A 15156-nucleotide genomic window follows, 5' to 3' on the forward strand; every position below is an offset into this window, starting at 1 on the left:
GCGTATGAAACAGCCTATGAATGGGAGGGCATTCGTGATCTATGTATGGCACCTGCCTTTCACAAGATCCATTTATCCTGCCCCCAAGAAACCCATAGTGATGTATTTCTGGGCTGCAGAGTATTCTTGGGCCCCAGACATATTTCTTGGAGGCCCACACAGGCCATGGCTGGACTACAGTTCCCCAGATCACCCTTTTAGAATCTGTCCTGCTCTCTGATTTTCAAGGATGCATAATAACTGGGGGGGGGGGGGAGGCAGATAATCCCCCAGCTCTTTAGTGACCTAGGGTAGGGCCCTTCTTTCCAGGCAAAAAAGGGAAAGGAACAAGGTTCTTAGGGCCAAGCACTGAGTGGAATAGGATACTGTGTTATCTCAGCTTATCTCTTTCAGTCCAGGCAACCACCTTGAGAGACCTGTGCTTTTATGCTGGTTTTATGGGTGAGGAAACTGATGCTCAGAGAGGGGAGTAGTTTGCCCAGTGTCATACAGTAAGGGGCAGACAAGGATTCCGTTTCAGGATGCTCTGTCTCTAAGCTTGGTACACTTTTTGGTAAACCTCTCTAGGTTTAGGGGTTGGGTGGGGCAGGGAGGAGAATGAGGGATGCCACAGGATGTGGATGGAGATCCTGAGAGGGGAGATGGAAACAAAAGGCAGGAAAGGGCCATCAGAGACGGGAATGACAAAAGAATTATGCAGGAAATTCTCTGAAGAGCTTCGAATCTTACTGATCCGGAACTTTGTACCTGCATGTAGGACTTCTCAGTTGGCTCAGTGGTAAAGGATCTGCCTGTCTATGTAAGAGATGCGTTCCATCCCTGCGTTCATCCCTGAATTGGGAATTTCCCTTAGATAAGGACATGGCAACCCACTCCAGTATTCTTGCCTGGGAAATCCCATGCATAGAGGAGCCTAGCGGGCTACAGTACAGGGGTTTGCAAAAAGAGTCGGACATGATGTAGTGACTAAACAAGAACAACTGCATTTAAGGCACGGATTACCATTTATCGTTGCCAAAAGTGTAAAGAAAGGTCCTAACGTTATTGAGCAGACTTGTTTCACCATTTTTCATGAATATGGTTTTGGGGTTAATGACTTTCCACAAGCTGAAGTTGTTAATAATCAAACTGAAAAATTATATAGCTGTGATGTTTCATTTCAGGTGTCAACTGGGCTAAGGAATGCTCAGATAGCTGATAAAGCATTTTGAGGTGTGTCTGCGAGAGTGCTTCTGGAGATAAGCATTTGACTCAATAGACTAAGTAAGTAAAGTTCACCATCACCAATGCCCAATGCAGGTGGGCATCGTCCAATCCATGGGTGGGGTGGGGTGGGGTGGGGAGCCCACACAGGCCAAAAAGGAGGAAGGGTGAGCTCTCCTCTCTTCTTGAGCTGGGATGTCAAGCTCCTGGTTCTCACACAAGTAGCCCTTGGTTCTCAGGCCTGTGGACTCAAAATGAATTATACCATTGGCTTTTTTGATTCTCCGACTTACAGATGGCAGATTCACGGCTTCCATAACCTCAGGGGCCAATTCCTTTAATAAATCTCTTCTTTTTCTCTCCTATTGGTTCTGTTCCTCTGGAGAACCTTGACTAGAACAGTAACATAATTTAAAGTAATGTTTTAAAATCATGTTGCAACCTGTTTATATGACCCCTGTGAATGTAAAAGAGAAAGAACCGGACAGAAAGTTTTTAAAATGTATTTCTTAGTGTGGTTCATGGTCAAAGATATTCAAAATCCGTTTATTTTAGGAGAGTTTGGAGGATAGAAACAATCCATTTACATTCAACAAGTCAAATGTTTCCAAACATATTACCAGGACCCAGATCATATGTCTACCATTACCAGGACACCCCAAACCATTATTTATTACAGAATTCTATATATCCCCCTGCCCTTTTTTTTTTTTTTTTCAATTTTATCATTTGTGACACTGTAAATCAGGACAGTTGCTTTGCTATCCTAGGTGAAATTAAGACTTGCTATCTTTGGCATTCCTCTGCTTCATCTGGCTACTGAGCCCATCTTTTTTTTAACTGAACTGCAATTTAGGGCATGGATTGGGTGCTTCCAGAAAGCACACACCTGAAGGTAGCTGCCTTTCTCTGCCGGCAATGCACACAGTTCTAGAGCCCAGAGGCAACTCTGCAGGAATATAAGTTCTTAAAGTATCAACCTCACCTCCAAAATACTAAGACAGCCTACCAAGCTCGTGAGCAAAATACATATAAATGTTTTCTATCAGGAGATCAATGAGGGATTTGATCAATGAAAGAGAAAGAAAGGGCACTCTGACCAATAACTGGTATTCACTGTGGCCAGTGGCTACTAGTGAGTTCTCTGGAGTACCAGGCTGCAAAAAACCCAGCTCTCCTACAAGTGACTGAGAAAGTACTGGGCCTTGGGCTTCTGGTCAGTAAAATAGGGATAGTGATACAAATGCTTTGATGGTCAAATGAGGTAATATGAACAATAAAGCACTTAGAACAGTGCCTGACACACAGTAAGTGCTCAATAAACAATGGTATGCACATTCAGGAAATGAATAAGATGAGAATCCACTGTAAAACTGGTACACACTCAAAAAAGAAATCCTACTGACTTTAAACAAATAGCTGACAACATACACAAAATGTGTCGTAACCATTTTTAAATGCACAGTGCGGTGTTACTAAGCACATTCACACTGTCTTGCTGCCTTCACCACCATCCACAGAACTCTATCCCTCTTGCAGAACTAAAACTCTGTACCTGTTAAGCAATAACTTCCTCTCCCCAGCCCCGGACAACCTCCGTTCACTTTTCTGTCTATAAATTTGCCCAGTCTAGGTACTTCATATAGGCAGGATCATAAAGTATTTGTCATTTTGTGTCTGGCTTATTTCACTAGCATAATGTCCTCCATATTATGGCATGTGTTAGAATTTCCTTTGCTTTTAAGGTCTATTGTTGTTATTGTTCAGTGGCTAAGTCATGTCCAACTCTTTTGTGACCCCATGGACTGTATCCCGCCAGACTCCTCTGTCCATGAGATTTCCCAGGCAAGAATACTGGAGTGAGCTGCCATTTCCTTCTCCAGGGGATCTTCCAGACCCAGGGATCAAACCCGTGTCTCCTGCATTGGCAAGTGGATTCTTTACCACTGTGCCACCAGGGAAGCCTAAGGTCCATTGATTATTTAATTTTTTATATCTTTTTAAAGGTTACACTCCATTTACAATCATTACAAAGTGCTGGCTGTATTCTGTGTGTTGTACAACCCAGCCTTGAGCCTATCTTATACCCAATGCTTTGTATCTCTCATTCCCCCACCCTTATATTGCCACTCTCTCCACCTCGTCTCCTAGCTGATAACCACTACGTTGTTCTCTGTATCTGGAGTTTGCTTCTTTTTTGTTATATTCACTAGTTTGTTGTATTTTTTTATACTCTACATTAAGTGATAACATACAGTTATTTGTCTTTCTCTGATTTGTTTCACCTAGCATAATGTCCTCCAAGACCATCCAGGTAGCTGCAAATGGCAAAATTCAATCTTTTATATTGAAGCCCACTGACCTGTCAGACAGTAAAGAATCTGCTTGCAATGCAGGAGACCTGGGTTCGATCCCTGGGTCAGGAAGATTCCCTGGAGAAGGAAATGGCAACCCACTCCAGCATTCCTGCCTGGAGAATCCCATGGACAAAGGAGCCTTTCAGGCTACAGTCCATGGGGGTGCAAAGAGTCGGACACGACTGAGTGACTAACACACGCACACACTGATCTTTTAACCTATCAATTTTTTTGAAGTTTTCAGAAATTAAAGATATAAATATGAAAATGCCTCCTTTCACCAGCAAAGGCAAATAACTTCTTGAAACACTTCCTGGAGTTACCTAGAGGTACCCATCTCCATAGAAATGCTAATTAGAAATCCAGTTTTCTTAAGAAAGGTATTATTCCTTGAGGCAGGCTGTTTACATTAATCAACAATTCTCTAATACTAGTCAGTGTTTTGTAACACTTTTTCAAGTGCCAATTGTAGCTGGCCAGTTCTTCTGAAGTGTGGAGAACGCCAATGGGGGAAATTAGAATGGTAACTCTGTCCCCATGGGATTTTTTCTGTCATCGTGAAGGAGTTATTTTTATCATTTTCACTTTACATAAGCACTGCTTCTGTGGATGGTGGCTAGAAATATTGGACACTGTGTAGAAAGTCCTGGTTTTTCTGTATTTTCATACTTGCCTCCCTGTCAGGCACTCAAGTTTTTCAGTGGAAATTGTGGATTTAATCTGTTCACACACAAACTGGAATCTGTTTACTAGTGTCACAGAAATGTTTCCTTTCAGTCAACATAACGGCAATGGGAAAAGCAAAATTCATGCTAAATGGCCACAATTAAAGGGAAACAAATGATGGATGGGGCATTCCAATAGTCAATGCTTAGATTATGCTTTGTCAGTTTTCACAGCTTTTTGGAAAACTATTTACTTGCACATCATAAATATGTGCCTGTGTGATTCTAGATGAACATAACATCAGCATCCAAGATTTAGTGCTATTTTCATTTCTTTTCAAGATTAGTATTTAAAGCTTAATACAAAGAGCAATAATCGGTTTCAGTATTAAATTTAAAAATCTGCAGGAAATTTCCGAATCAAACTAACAATTTATACATTTCACTGCCGAGTTCAAGTGATGAAAAGGCCAGCAGAACACCTATTTATAATGGGAATTAAGAAACTGATATAAAACTTATTTGCTACAATCTTATTCTTAATATGTAAGTAGTTTTCTTCCTTATTTTATAGTAGATTTTCTGGTTATTCTGAGCCTGATGGTCCAAAAAACGATGCATCAGAGGATTGCTAATGTAATGCCTTAATTTGTTTAAAGATTTTCATTTTATGTTAATTGATAACTAAGGGACATTTGAGACAGCGGGAAAAATAAAATAAAATACCATTAATAATAAAAGAACTAAAAGATCCAGAGAAAAACACTGGGTAATACTTTGGATATTACTAAAAGAGCTTTAACATGATGGGGGGGGCACTTTTTTCATACTTTTAAAAACTGGAAACATCATAAGCCAATCTTTTAACTACGAAGGGAATTTCTACTACCATGTGAAGAAAAAGATGTAGACAATGAACCTAAAATGGCTTTCCCACTTTTTATCATGAAAAATTTCAAACAGAAACGTTGAAGGTTAGTAAAATGAAAAACGACAGACTCTGCTCCTAAACTCTAGTTTCTGTTTACAGATTTGCTTTTCCTTTCTTTTTCAGATTTGAAGATTTGCTTTCTCTTTCTCTACATACACATTTTCTCTGCAGTTGAAAACTTCATTTGAAGTTGCATGCATTAGCAAGCATCTTCTTAGAATATCCTCTGGCATGATCACAATTTTAAAAAAATTAACCATAACCCCGTATTACCTAATAACCAGTCCATATTAAAACTTCTGAATAACATGTTTCACAGATACTTGACGGGTTTTTGTTCTTTGAACTAGGAGCCAGTATAGATTCATATATTGCATTCTCATCATGTGTCTTTGCTTTTATAGAATAATCCTTTTCATTTTTTTTTCCCTCTCATGACACAGAATTTTAGAGCAGAGGCCAGCTGTCTCATGAAATGTTCCAACATTCTGTAATTATGTCACTTGACTTGTTCATCTAGGTCTACACTTAGCATTCTAGAAGCCACGGAGGTATTTGAAATATTCACTTGCTATCTAGCCCATTTTTCATCTCCAGGGCTCACCTGCCTTCAACCAGTGAGGAACATCAAGAGATCAGAGATTAGCTGAACTCAGCTTTAACCCTTCAAAGAAACTGTCTAGCTCCAGGAAGAAAGTTATTTAAATGATACTCCCAAAGAAAAGGCAGAGGAAAGGTGCCCCCGTTTAATTTTTCCGAGTAAGTCCAAGGCCTGTGGTAAAGTGGGTCATTGAAGAGAATTATTAAATCAACAAAGTTTGCTCCCTTATGTGAATGCCTAGGAAGGAGCGTCAAAGGTACTTCCTTTAACTACTTTTTCTTTTGTCTATGAAATACCCTTTAGCTCCTCTTGAGCTAAATGCTAAACTGAAAAGATTTTTTTTTTTTTAAGCTGTGTATTATTCCAACTGGTACCAGGCCACATTAACAAATTAACACGTGCTCCATACATGGGCGAGAGATGTAAACAGGCCTAGAAGGGGCAGTGAGATGGAGAAGAACATTTGTATCTGCACTTCTAGGATGACTTATAAACACAGGCTATTTTGGACCTCCACCTCTCTAGAAGTTCAGACTTAAATAAACAAAAGTTCGCCCTGGCTGAGGTGGTGTTCTTCTGCAGGCAAGTGTTTTTTAAAACATGATTGGCCAGCTAAGAAGTTTATCCGCCTGGTGCCTCAAATTCTCAAACAGTTTATTTGAATATCGTGTGAATGGCTAATCTCCGACAAGTTTGGGGGCTTTAACAAGGTAAACAAGTGGGTGGGCTCTGAAAGTAAACACTGCATTTCCTCCCAGTCTCATCCTCCTCTCCCAAATCCGGCTCCCTCATTCCTTTCATTAGCCCCAGCCTCCCCCTTCCAAAGCTTGGTCTCTTGTACCCTGTAAATGTACTGAAATTGCAAAGGAGACATTTTTAATTATAAGCACTACAGTAATGAATTCAAGTACACTCGTTTATCATAAAGGGCTTTTCCATCTGTCTCTAAAGTATACTTAAAAAGACTGTATTTGATAACATTAGCACTGAGCATCTTCCACATGTTGATGTTCAGCGTTTTAGATATTCGCTACCCCCACCCTCGAAGACAGCACGGTGGTGGTTCCAGAAAGAGCACATTTATCTCTGTGTTTGGGAGTGCCTGTGTGGTCTCTTCCTAATTTATTTGCACTCCAATCCTCAGGGATAGCATCGCAATCCCCCTAGGCAAAAGATTAGGGACTGAGCTGTCTGCTTCTCCCCACCCTGACAGAGAAGGGAAAACAACTTCCCCAAGTCCCACAAGTTCTCTGGCCACTGTACAAATTGTTCTTGAGCATGGAGGGTTTCCAAAAGCCCTAATTAGCAACTCACAGCAAACATTTCTTTGCATTAGCTAATGATCCGGCTACACTTGTAAGCAAACAGAACCAACATATCTAATCAATGCTGAAAAACCAACCAAATGCCTATTAAACATCTGGATGTAATTTTCTAGTTAGAACAAAATGAAAACATATGCAGGTTCCTTTGATCTGTGTTTTAACAAAGAAATTGTTGATAAAAAAGCATACTGGTCAGTCAATGTGTCATTTTCATAAAGTCTGCTCGTTTCTCTTCAAATGCTCCCAGTTTAATTTAGTTGGTTTCCTGCAATCTCTAATTTTACCATATTGTGTGAAACCGCAAGAGATTCTTTGGATGTGATTTTATTTGAGGTTTTACTGCTTCATGGATTTGCTACCGACTTTTTTTTCCCTTTCCTTCTCTGCTTTCTCCCTTCCAACCCCATGCCTTTCCTTCTCTGCTTTCTCCCTTCCAACCCCATGCCATGTTCTTTTCTTGGGTAAAATGCTGAGGGAAAAAGGTTATAAAGCAATGCTGGGAAGATTTCTTCTGGACCCTACATTCTTAGGTTTAAGAAAACTTTCAGTTTAAAAAAAAAAGTCAAATGAGGAAATGTATAACAGCTGAAAGGAAGAGAAAAATGACAAAAGTGATCTTTTAAAAATGTGCGTAATTAGTATTTATTTAAAATAAAAAAGTGACAGATTTAAAAGATGTATAATTTCCATGACCAGCATTCATAATTTTTCCTATTGTGTCTAGTACCTATACTACAGATAGCACCTAGTTTTTGTAATCACTTATACTATTAGTGAATTGAAAATTTGATAACTCAGCAACAAATGAATGGAAATATAAATGCATCAGTGATAAACAGCAATCTTTTTGTTTTCTTGCAGAGGATAAAAAGGGAACTTTTTTTCAGAGCCAATTTCCTATGAAAGCAGAGTACTTAATATTTCATGTAAAAACATCATCAACATATGAATATGTTAAAGGTAAAGAAGATTATGGTTAACAGACTTTAAACAGAAGACCAAAATTACAGATTTCGTGAGTAGAACTATTTTCCTTTAAATAGGCTGTAGGCAATCTGCACATATATTATTTATTTAAAACATAAGATTAAAGCTACTTGATTGTTTAAACACCATCATTTGTAATGCAGTTTGATGAGAGTTTTGTAGTATAATTATTACAGCATGACAATCACACAGAAAAAATGACCTTGAAAGGGGGCCCAGCCTCCTCTCTCAAGGAGGATGCGCTGTAAAAGAAAGAAGCCATCGAAAACCGACCATCTTTATGCACACAATTAAAGGCCTTTCAAGTTTCAAATCAGTATTCTTTCTTTTTTCCAAATACTACATCAGATGGAAATCAGAAGGCCTGGTGTATCAAACTCTACTGGTAAAGAAGCACGAGTTAAAAGAGAATTTCTTGCTGTTCACCTGAAACTGTCACAACATTGTTAATCAGCTATACCCCAATACAAAATAAAAAATTTAAATAAGCAAATAAAATAAAAGAAGATTTCTAATTTTCCCCTTTGGCAGACTAGGAAATATGGTGAGTAGACATGTTCGCTGTGAACAGTTATATTAGAGAACATTGGTCTGGCATGCTGCAGTCCATGGGGTTGCAAAGAGTCAGACACAATGGAGCGACTGAACTGACTGACTGACTGACAATGTGTTAGGGATTTCCACAGTGGTCCAGGGGTAAGGCTCTGCGCTCCCAATACAAGGAGCCCAGGTTCCACCCTTGGTCTAGATCCTACATGCCGCAACTAAAGATCCTACGTACTGCAGCTAAGACCTGACACAGCCAAAACATATTAAAATTAAAACAAACAAACAAAAATGTGTTAGAACACATTTTGAAGGGGATGGGGAAGGGTGAGAAGTAGCAACACTTTTACTCCTGTTTTAACTTCTCTGAAAGTGAAATTGCTCAGTCGTGTCCAACTCTTTGTGACCCCATGGACTGTAGCCTACCAGGATCCTCTGTCCATGGGATTTTCCAGGCAAGAGTACTGGAGTGGGTTGCCATTTCCTTCTCCAGGGGATCTTCCCAACCCAGGGATTGAACCTGGCCTCCCACATTGTAGGCAGACGCTTTATCGTCTGAGTCACCGGAGAAGTCTTAAACTTAACTACTAGCATGTGCCAGTCAATCAAAGTAAAGTTTGGGTAAAGCCATTGAGAAGTCTTAGTTGCCCTAGTTGTCCCTGCATGCAGAGGCATATTTGTAGAATCTAAGCACTTTCTACACAACCCTGGAGCTGATTAGGGGATGAAGCAACCATAGACTGGTATAGGTGACCCAATACTATGTGATTTCAAGGCACACAGGTTGCCAATCCCAACTCAAGGAAGCTATGAACCAAGCCGTGCAGGGCCACACAAGAAAGACAGGTCATGGTTGAGAGTTCTGACAAAATGTAGTTCACTGAAGAAGGGAATGGCAAACCACTTCAGTATGTTTGCCTCAAGAACCTCACAAACTGTATGAAAAAGCAAAAAGATATGACACTGGAAGATGAGCCCCCCAGGTCAGTAGGTGTCCAGTATGTTACTGGGGAAGAGTGGAAAAACAGCTCCAGAAAGAATGACTTAATGGAAATCAGTTTGAGCAAACTCTGGGAGACAGTGAAGGACAGGGAATCCTGGTGTGCTGCAGTTCGTGGGGTTGCAAAGACTCGGACACGACTGAACAACAGGTTGCCAACCCATGGTTGTATGATTCAAAAACTCCTGTATGTGGAGCAAGACTGTTCTCATCACTAAATATAACCAAGAAAAGGGGCAGTGCTTCCTTGCTATTCATTTCCAGTGTCAGCAGAAATGAATAATAGAACCCACTCCTTTAACCCCACTTAATGAACCACAATACTGAACTTGTTTGAGAATTACTATGGTGTTGTACAGACTGGCTAAAATCGCTTCTTTAATTTTTCATTTATAATTGATATTTGGGATTGATCCAATTATAGACGAATCAATATCATACATATTTAAGAACTCCACCAGTGAAATGTATTATCTAAAATGATTCTTTTAATATTTCAAGGAAAAGATCTCTGTGAAAGCAAATCTTCGAATAAACTGTATTTCTGTTTAAATAAATGCCTTTCCATAATTCTCTTGAAAGTAAAATAATGGGAACATGGGGGCCATTAACACCAAAAACTGAAGTATATTCCAACATTAGATGAATGCTTGTCAAAGATGTGTCTTTCTCATGGAAGAATTCAACCCTATTTGGCTGAAACAGCATTATTCACTTACCAATCATGTGGAAATAGCTCAACTGAACTGCTCTTTAATGTATAAAAACAGCAATACTGAAGGTTTTCTGTGGGATGTATTTTAGAAAAACTGACAAAAACTGGAGATTTACGCAGTATGCTCCGTTTATTTAAAATCAAAATCCTTTTCAAGTCAAGTTCCAGCTCATAAGAATTTTTTGACGTTTTTTCCACAAAGCTTCCCATTTAGCTCCTTACATAGCTAAAAGGGGGGTACCACCCGAACTGTGGGGGTGGGGTGGGCAGGACAGGTTTTTCAGGTCTCAATGCTGTTTATCCTATTGTCTCCCTTTGTTTCTAGAAATTGGAAACAGACTCGTGGTCGTGTTCCTGAGAGGCCCCTGGAACTCTCAGTAGCCCTCTTCTAACCAGTACAGCGAAATCGGGACTTTAAAAGAGAAGGACCCGAGATTTCGCGCGGCGGGCAAAACATCTCATCCGTGATCGAGACGCGCCAGCCTTACCCTGACAGCTCCTCCGGTATCCTTCCCGCCAACTCGGGTCGATCTTTTTGCAAAGTGGTTTGAAATACTCCAATAAAAACCAATTCCTACCACCTTGAGTGCAAAAGGGGGCGTGGGCATTAGAAGCCTAGTACTAAGCCGCTGGTGTATCTACGCAGCCAATGAGTTGCCTATTTATGCAGTTTCCACGAAGTGCACAGTCCACTCCTCGGGCATTCGCGTAAAGACAGCTCAAGGGAAAACAACCTTCAACGAAATTTTGAATGTGACCTCACTTTCAAGAGTAGCATCGAACAGGGGACTCCAAAAGACACCTTTGGCTTGAACTACCAAAAAGCACCCACTCTCCCTCTTAAGAAACTACGCGGTTAGTCTCCCGGTTACTTTCACTGAGATCTGAGGATTTTCATTAAAGGGAAAAGTGAACAAGTGGCAGGATTTCTGCAAACTCGAACCCCCGGCTTCCAAGGCTGCACGCTCGTGTGTCCCTCCTGCTCGCGCGCTCCCGCGCGCTCCCTTGCCGGCCCCACGTTACTTTGATTGACAGCCCGGCCCCGCCGCTCTCCTTCCCACCGACCTTCTCATCCACCGTGCCAATCTCCGCGTCTCGCTGCTTCCCATTGGCTGGTTTCGGCATCCCGCGGCTCGTCCAGGAACAGTTCCTCACCGAGCCCGGGAGGACGCGCCTGGCGGAGGAGTGGTGGGGGTGGATGGGAGGGGAGACGGGGGAGACGGCGGAGATGGAAGCAAGTAGGGTGGGAGAGGAGAGGGGGACCGGGTAAGACGGCCTGTCCGGTGCCGCGCTGCCATAGGCTCTGGGGAGGCTTCTCGTCAGCACCCCACGTTGGGCGCGCCGCACGCGATTGGCTGACGAGGGCCTTCCCCCCCTCCCCTCTCCACCAGACAGGCTCACGTCCCCCGCCGGCTCTGCTCTCGCGCCCCCCGCCCGCGCGGTGCTGGGCGGGGCCGGCGCTGGTTAGCTCCGGAGTGTGAAACCGCGTGTTAATGTAACCGGCGCGAGAGGCGCGGGCGGCGGCAGCGGCTGGAGCGGCGGCTGCAGGAGCAGCGGCGGCGGCGGCGGCGGCGGCGGCGGGTACCCTGTGTCCTGCGTCCCCGAGGCAGCCGACTGCGCCACTCCCGCCTTCGCAGGACCGGGCGGGAACCGCGCCACCAACCGGGACCTCCGCCTGCCCTCGGCAACTTAACCGCCTCCGCGACTACTCCGGACTTGCCCGCGGAGTTTGCCGGCCCGGGAAGGAGGCCGAGCGGCGGAGCGCACTCTTGGGCTTTTCCTCACCGTCTCTTGGATGTCTTTCCCCGGGTCGTAAGAGAACTTTGAAGCGGGCTGGAGCGCCCTTTGAGGAGAGGCAGACGAAGAGAAGGAAAGAAAGGGGGTCGACGGAGAGGCTCTGAGAAAGGGTCCGGAGAGGTCTGGCTGGCGGTGCAGGACGAGTGCGCGCGGGCCGCGGCGCCCGGATGCGCCCAGGTCTGGAGGAGCAGCGGGCGGCTGCGGGACTGCCCTCGGCGGAGTAGACCCGTCGCCCCAGGAGGGTTTGTGCAACCTCGGAGAACACCCAGAGCCGCTGCACTGGGCGTGCCAGGCCGCCTCCCGGCGCGCCCTCCGCACTTTCCCCGCCTCGTCGTCATCCCGCGCTCCTCCGCTCGGGTTAAGGCTGCGGAGCGCCGGGCGGGGAGCCTCCGCTGCTACCGGGACCTCGCACCCCGCCGCCTCACGGGAGCCCGCGAGCTCCCGGTCGTGAGCGCTGCCTGGGCCCGAGGGGGTCACCCCTGAACACAGACAGGTTTGTTTGTGTGGGGTTAGCCGCGGGCGCCGCGCCACCTGCACCTCGCCGGCGGGCGCCTCGGGGAATACCCGAAGAAGAGGCGGACCGGGAGAGGAGCAAAGGAGAGCAGTCTTCCCCTGGATTTGTTGCCCGGGACCGCTGCGGCGCACGCGGATCGCCGAGGGGAGCACCGAGTCACCGCGCTCGTCATCTCTCAGCCCGGGCCGCCGAGGCCCGCTGGTGGAAGCGCAGCCCCCGCGCCCTCCTCGCGAGCACCAGCGGCGTCCCGCAGGTTCTTGGTGCGGCCGGGCCCGGGCTGCCCTCTGATGTGGCCCTGAGCGCGGGAGTCCGCACGGGCGGGAGCAGAGTGGTCTGTGCGTCCCGCCGAGCGCGCCTGCGTGCGTGGCCAGCGCGCTGCCCGCTTCTGCCTGGCTTCCCGGCTTAATTTTCTTCGGCGGGATTAAAGTTGGAAATTGAGCGGAGAATTGAGTTGCCCGGGAACAGAGCCGCGGCCGCCGCCAGAGCGATGTTCCCGCAGAGCCGGCACCCGGTGAGACGCGGTGGTGGCGGAGTGGGGGGCAGGGAGGTGGCGGAGTGGTAGTCGGTGAGGAGAGGGGTGGCTGCTACAATCTGACCGAGCCCCCTGGCCGCCAAAGGGTACAAGACTTGGGAGGTCCCGGGCCCTCTCCTCCTGTATGGGAAGGGGGCTGAAACTCTCAATTCTACCCCCTTTGCTCTAGGCTCCCTCCTCCTTGACGTCTAGACTGGGCGGGCGGGGCGCTTGAGACTGGGGTTTCTCCCGCGGCCGCATCCTCTCCCTTCCCCAGGCGGGTAGTGCGCCCCCCGCTTTGTTTCTCGTCTCGCCTATTTACATGTCAATGAGGCCCCGGTTCCGGCGCGCCTGGAGGTGGCCCCGGCGACTCTGGGAACGGGGAACATCAGGGAGTTTCCTCCTCTGGTCCCCGGGGTCATTATCGCCCCGTGAGGGAGGGGGCGGCGTCGTCGACGACAGTCTGGCCAGGTCCTCCACGGCCGCCGCCGGGGACTCTTGTCCCTTCAACCAGGTGACCCAGGCGCACTTACCGCGTCCCGCCCTGGAGGCTGGAAGAGGCTGCGAGCGTCATTTGAGGAGCTTCGGACCTGGGAAGGTCCACCTTCCCTCTCCCCAAGTGAAGCGCAAATTGGAGTTCTGGACTCCGTTTGGCGCCACTTCTAACTTTATTTTTTGTTTATGTCCCACCCACTCTTTGATACTCCGACTGCTTTATCCAACCGCCCGCATCCCGGTCGCTCGGTCCCCCTCGCTGGTCGCCCTTAGACGCCGCACCAGGCTGCAGGCCAGCCCTTCAAGTTCACTATCCCGGAGTCCCTGGACCGGATTAAAGAGGAATTTCAGTTCCTGCAGGCGCAGTATCACAGGTGCGTGTCGGGACGCGCCCGGTGAGTGGTCGCCCGGGCGGCGCTGTGCCCCGGGGTCGCCCATCCTGGTGGCGGCGGCAGCTGTACTTAGTACTTGCGTCCAGGCGGTGGCGCGTGGAGTCGCAGTTAAGACCTGTCATTCACGTTACCCCTTTCCCCTGCTCTTCCCGGGCCGCCTCTTCTCTTGTCTCCTCCTCCTCCCATTGTTTCCCCTTTGCCCGTGTGCTGCTGTTCCAAGGAGCCTTTTTTCGTGTATTTAGGAGTTGCATGAGAACTGTCAATATTTGCACTTCATTTATTTATTTTGCAACAGGCTGAGCTTGGTTCAGTCGATGCCCCAGCTCAGGAGTGCAGGTTCAGAGAGGCAAAGCCAGTGTTGAAATCGCTGTTTGCCATACTAGAATGGGTTCTTTGAGGCAAAGTCCATTATGGGAGGGTAGATGCTTTTAGCTGTGCCCATCCTTAGTGGGGGTGCTGTGGATGAGTTTAGGGGACAGCTCACCTGCTTTGGCTTCATTCTGGGTTGGTTTGGGTAGGGCAAGGGATTGGAGTCACATTTGTAGTCATCTCACCTTTAGTCCCTTCATCTAATGAAAGCTGCTTCAGAAAATTTATAAAAGAAAGCTATTTGTAAAGCACTCTGTCCATAGTAAATTTGCTAGAAATTTTAGTTTCTTCCCCTGTTTCTATGAAATCATGGTTGATTAGAGCTAAGAAATAACTGTAATGACAGGTTTTGTTTTTATCATGCCCCCAAGAAAGCACACAGCTGCTTGGGTGTGAACTTTCTTATTTTTGTCAGAGGCTTTCTGATTATTGACCTTTGTCTACTTGAAGATAATAATCTCTAGAGCTTGAAGCATCCCTGCCCACACCATGTTTGCCAGGAAGGGAGGATGTCAGCCCACTTTAATTGCAGAAGCTATATGACATATTTTGGCAGTGAATTAAAAAATAAAGGTATTAAAAGGGACCAACAATTGTAGAAGTAACTTTACAGGTACAGTTTTCAAACCAAGAGACTGAGTTGGCAGAGGTGACACAGCCTATGCCTGAGACTGAAGGTTATACAAAGGCCAGATTTTGGTTAAGTCCAGGGAAGCGAACTTTGATGCAGTGAAGCAAGTAGGAGTGA

The 15156-nt window shown here is 45.8% G+C and overlaps 2 protein-coding genes across 8 annotated transcripts in view; one reads left to right on the forward strand and one right to left on the reverse strand.

Moving 5' to 3' along the window:
* The window catches only part of LOC121818625 (spermatogenesis-associated protein 31D4-like), a 201702-nt gene extending 187909 nt beyond the window's left edge, over nt 1–13793 (reverse strand). For 4 of the 5 annotated variants that reach the window (XR_009599544.1, XR_006058641.2, XM_060410898.1 and 1 more), the window contains exon 1: nt 11396–11867. The gene's annotated coding sequence lies outside the window, so the exon portion shown is untranslated. Of the gene's footprint in view, nt 1–11395; nt 11868–13685 lie in introns of those variants that run through there. The other variant, XR_009599545.1, reaches the window with a different exon arrangement.
* The window catches only part of LOC101110740 (transducin-like enhancer protein 1), a 92015-nt gene continuing 88681 nt past the window's right edge, over nt 11823–15156 (forward strand). For 2 of the 3 annotated variants that reach the window (XM_027964466.3, XM_027964467.3), the window contains exons 1-2: nt 11823–13152; nt 13921–14021. In XM_027964466.3, the coding sequence (XP_027820267.1) occupies nt 13129–13152; nt 13921–14021 (125 nt within the window). In that variant the 5' untranslated portion in view covers nt 11823–13128. The remainder of the gene's footprint in view (nt 13153–13920; nt 14022–15156) is intronic. The other variant, XM_060410904.1, reaches the window with a different exon arrangement.

This window comes from Ovis aries, chromosome 2 (assembly GCF_016772045.2).
Source record: "Ovis aries strain OAR_USU_Benz2616 breed Rambouillet chromosome 2, ARS-UI_Ramb_v3.0, whole genome shotgun sequence".
Classification (NCBI taxonomy): domain Eukaryota; kingdom Metazoa; phylum Chordata; class Mammalia; order Artiodactyla; family Bovidae; genus Ovis; species Ovis aries.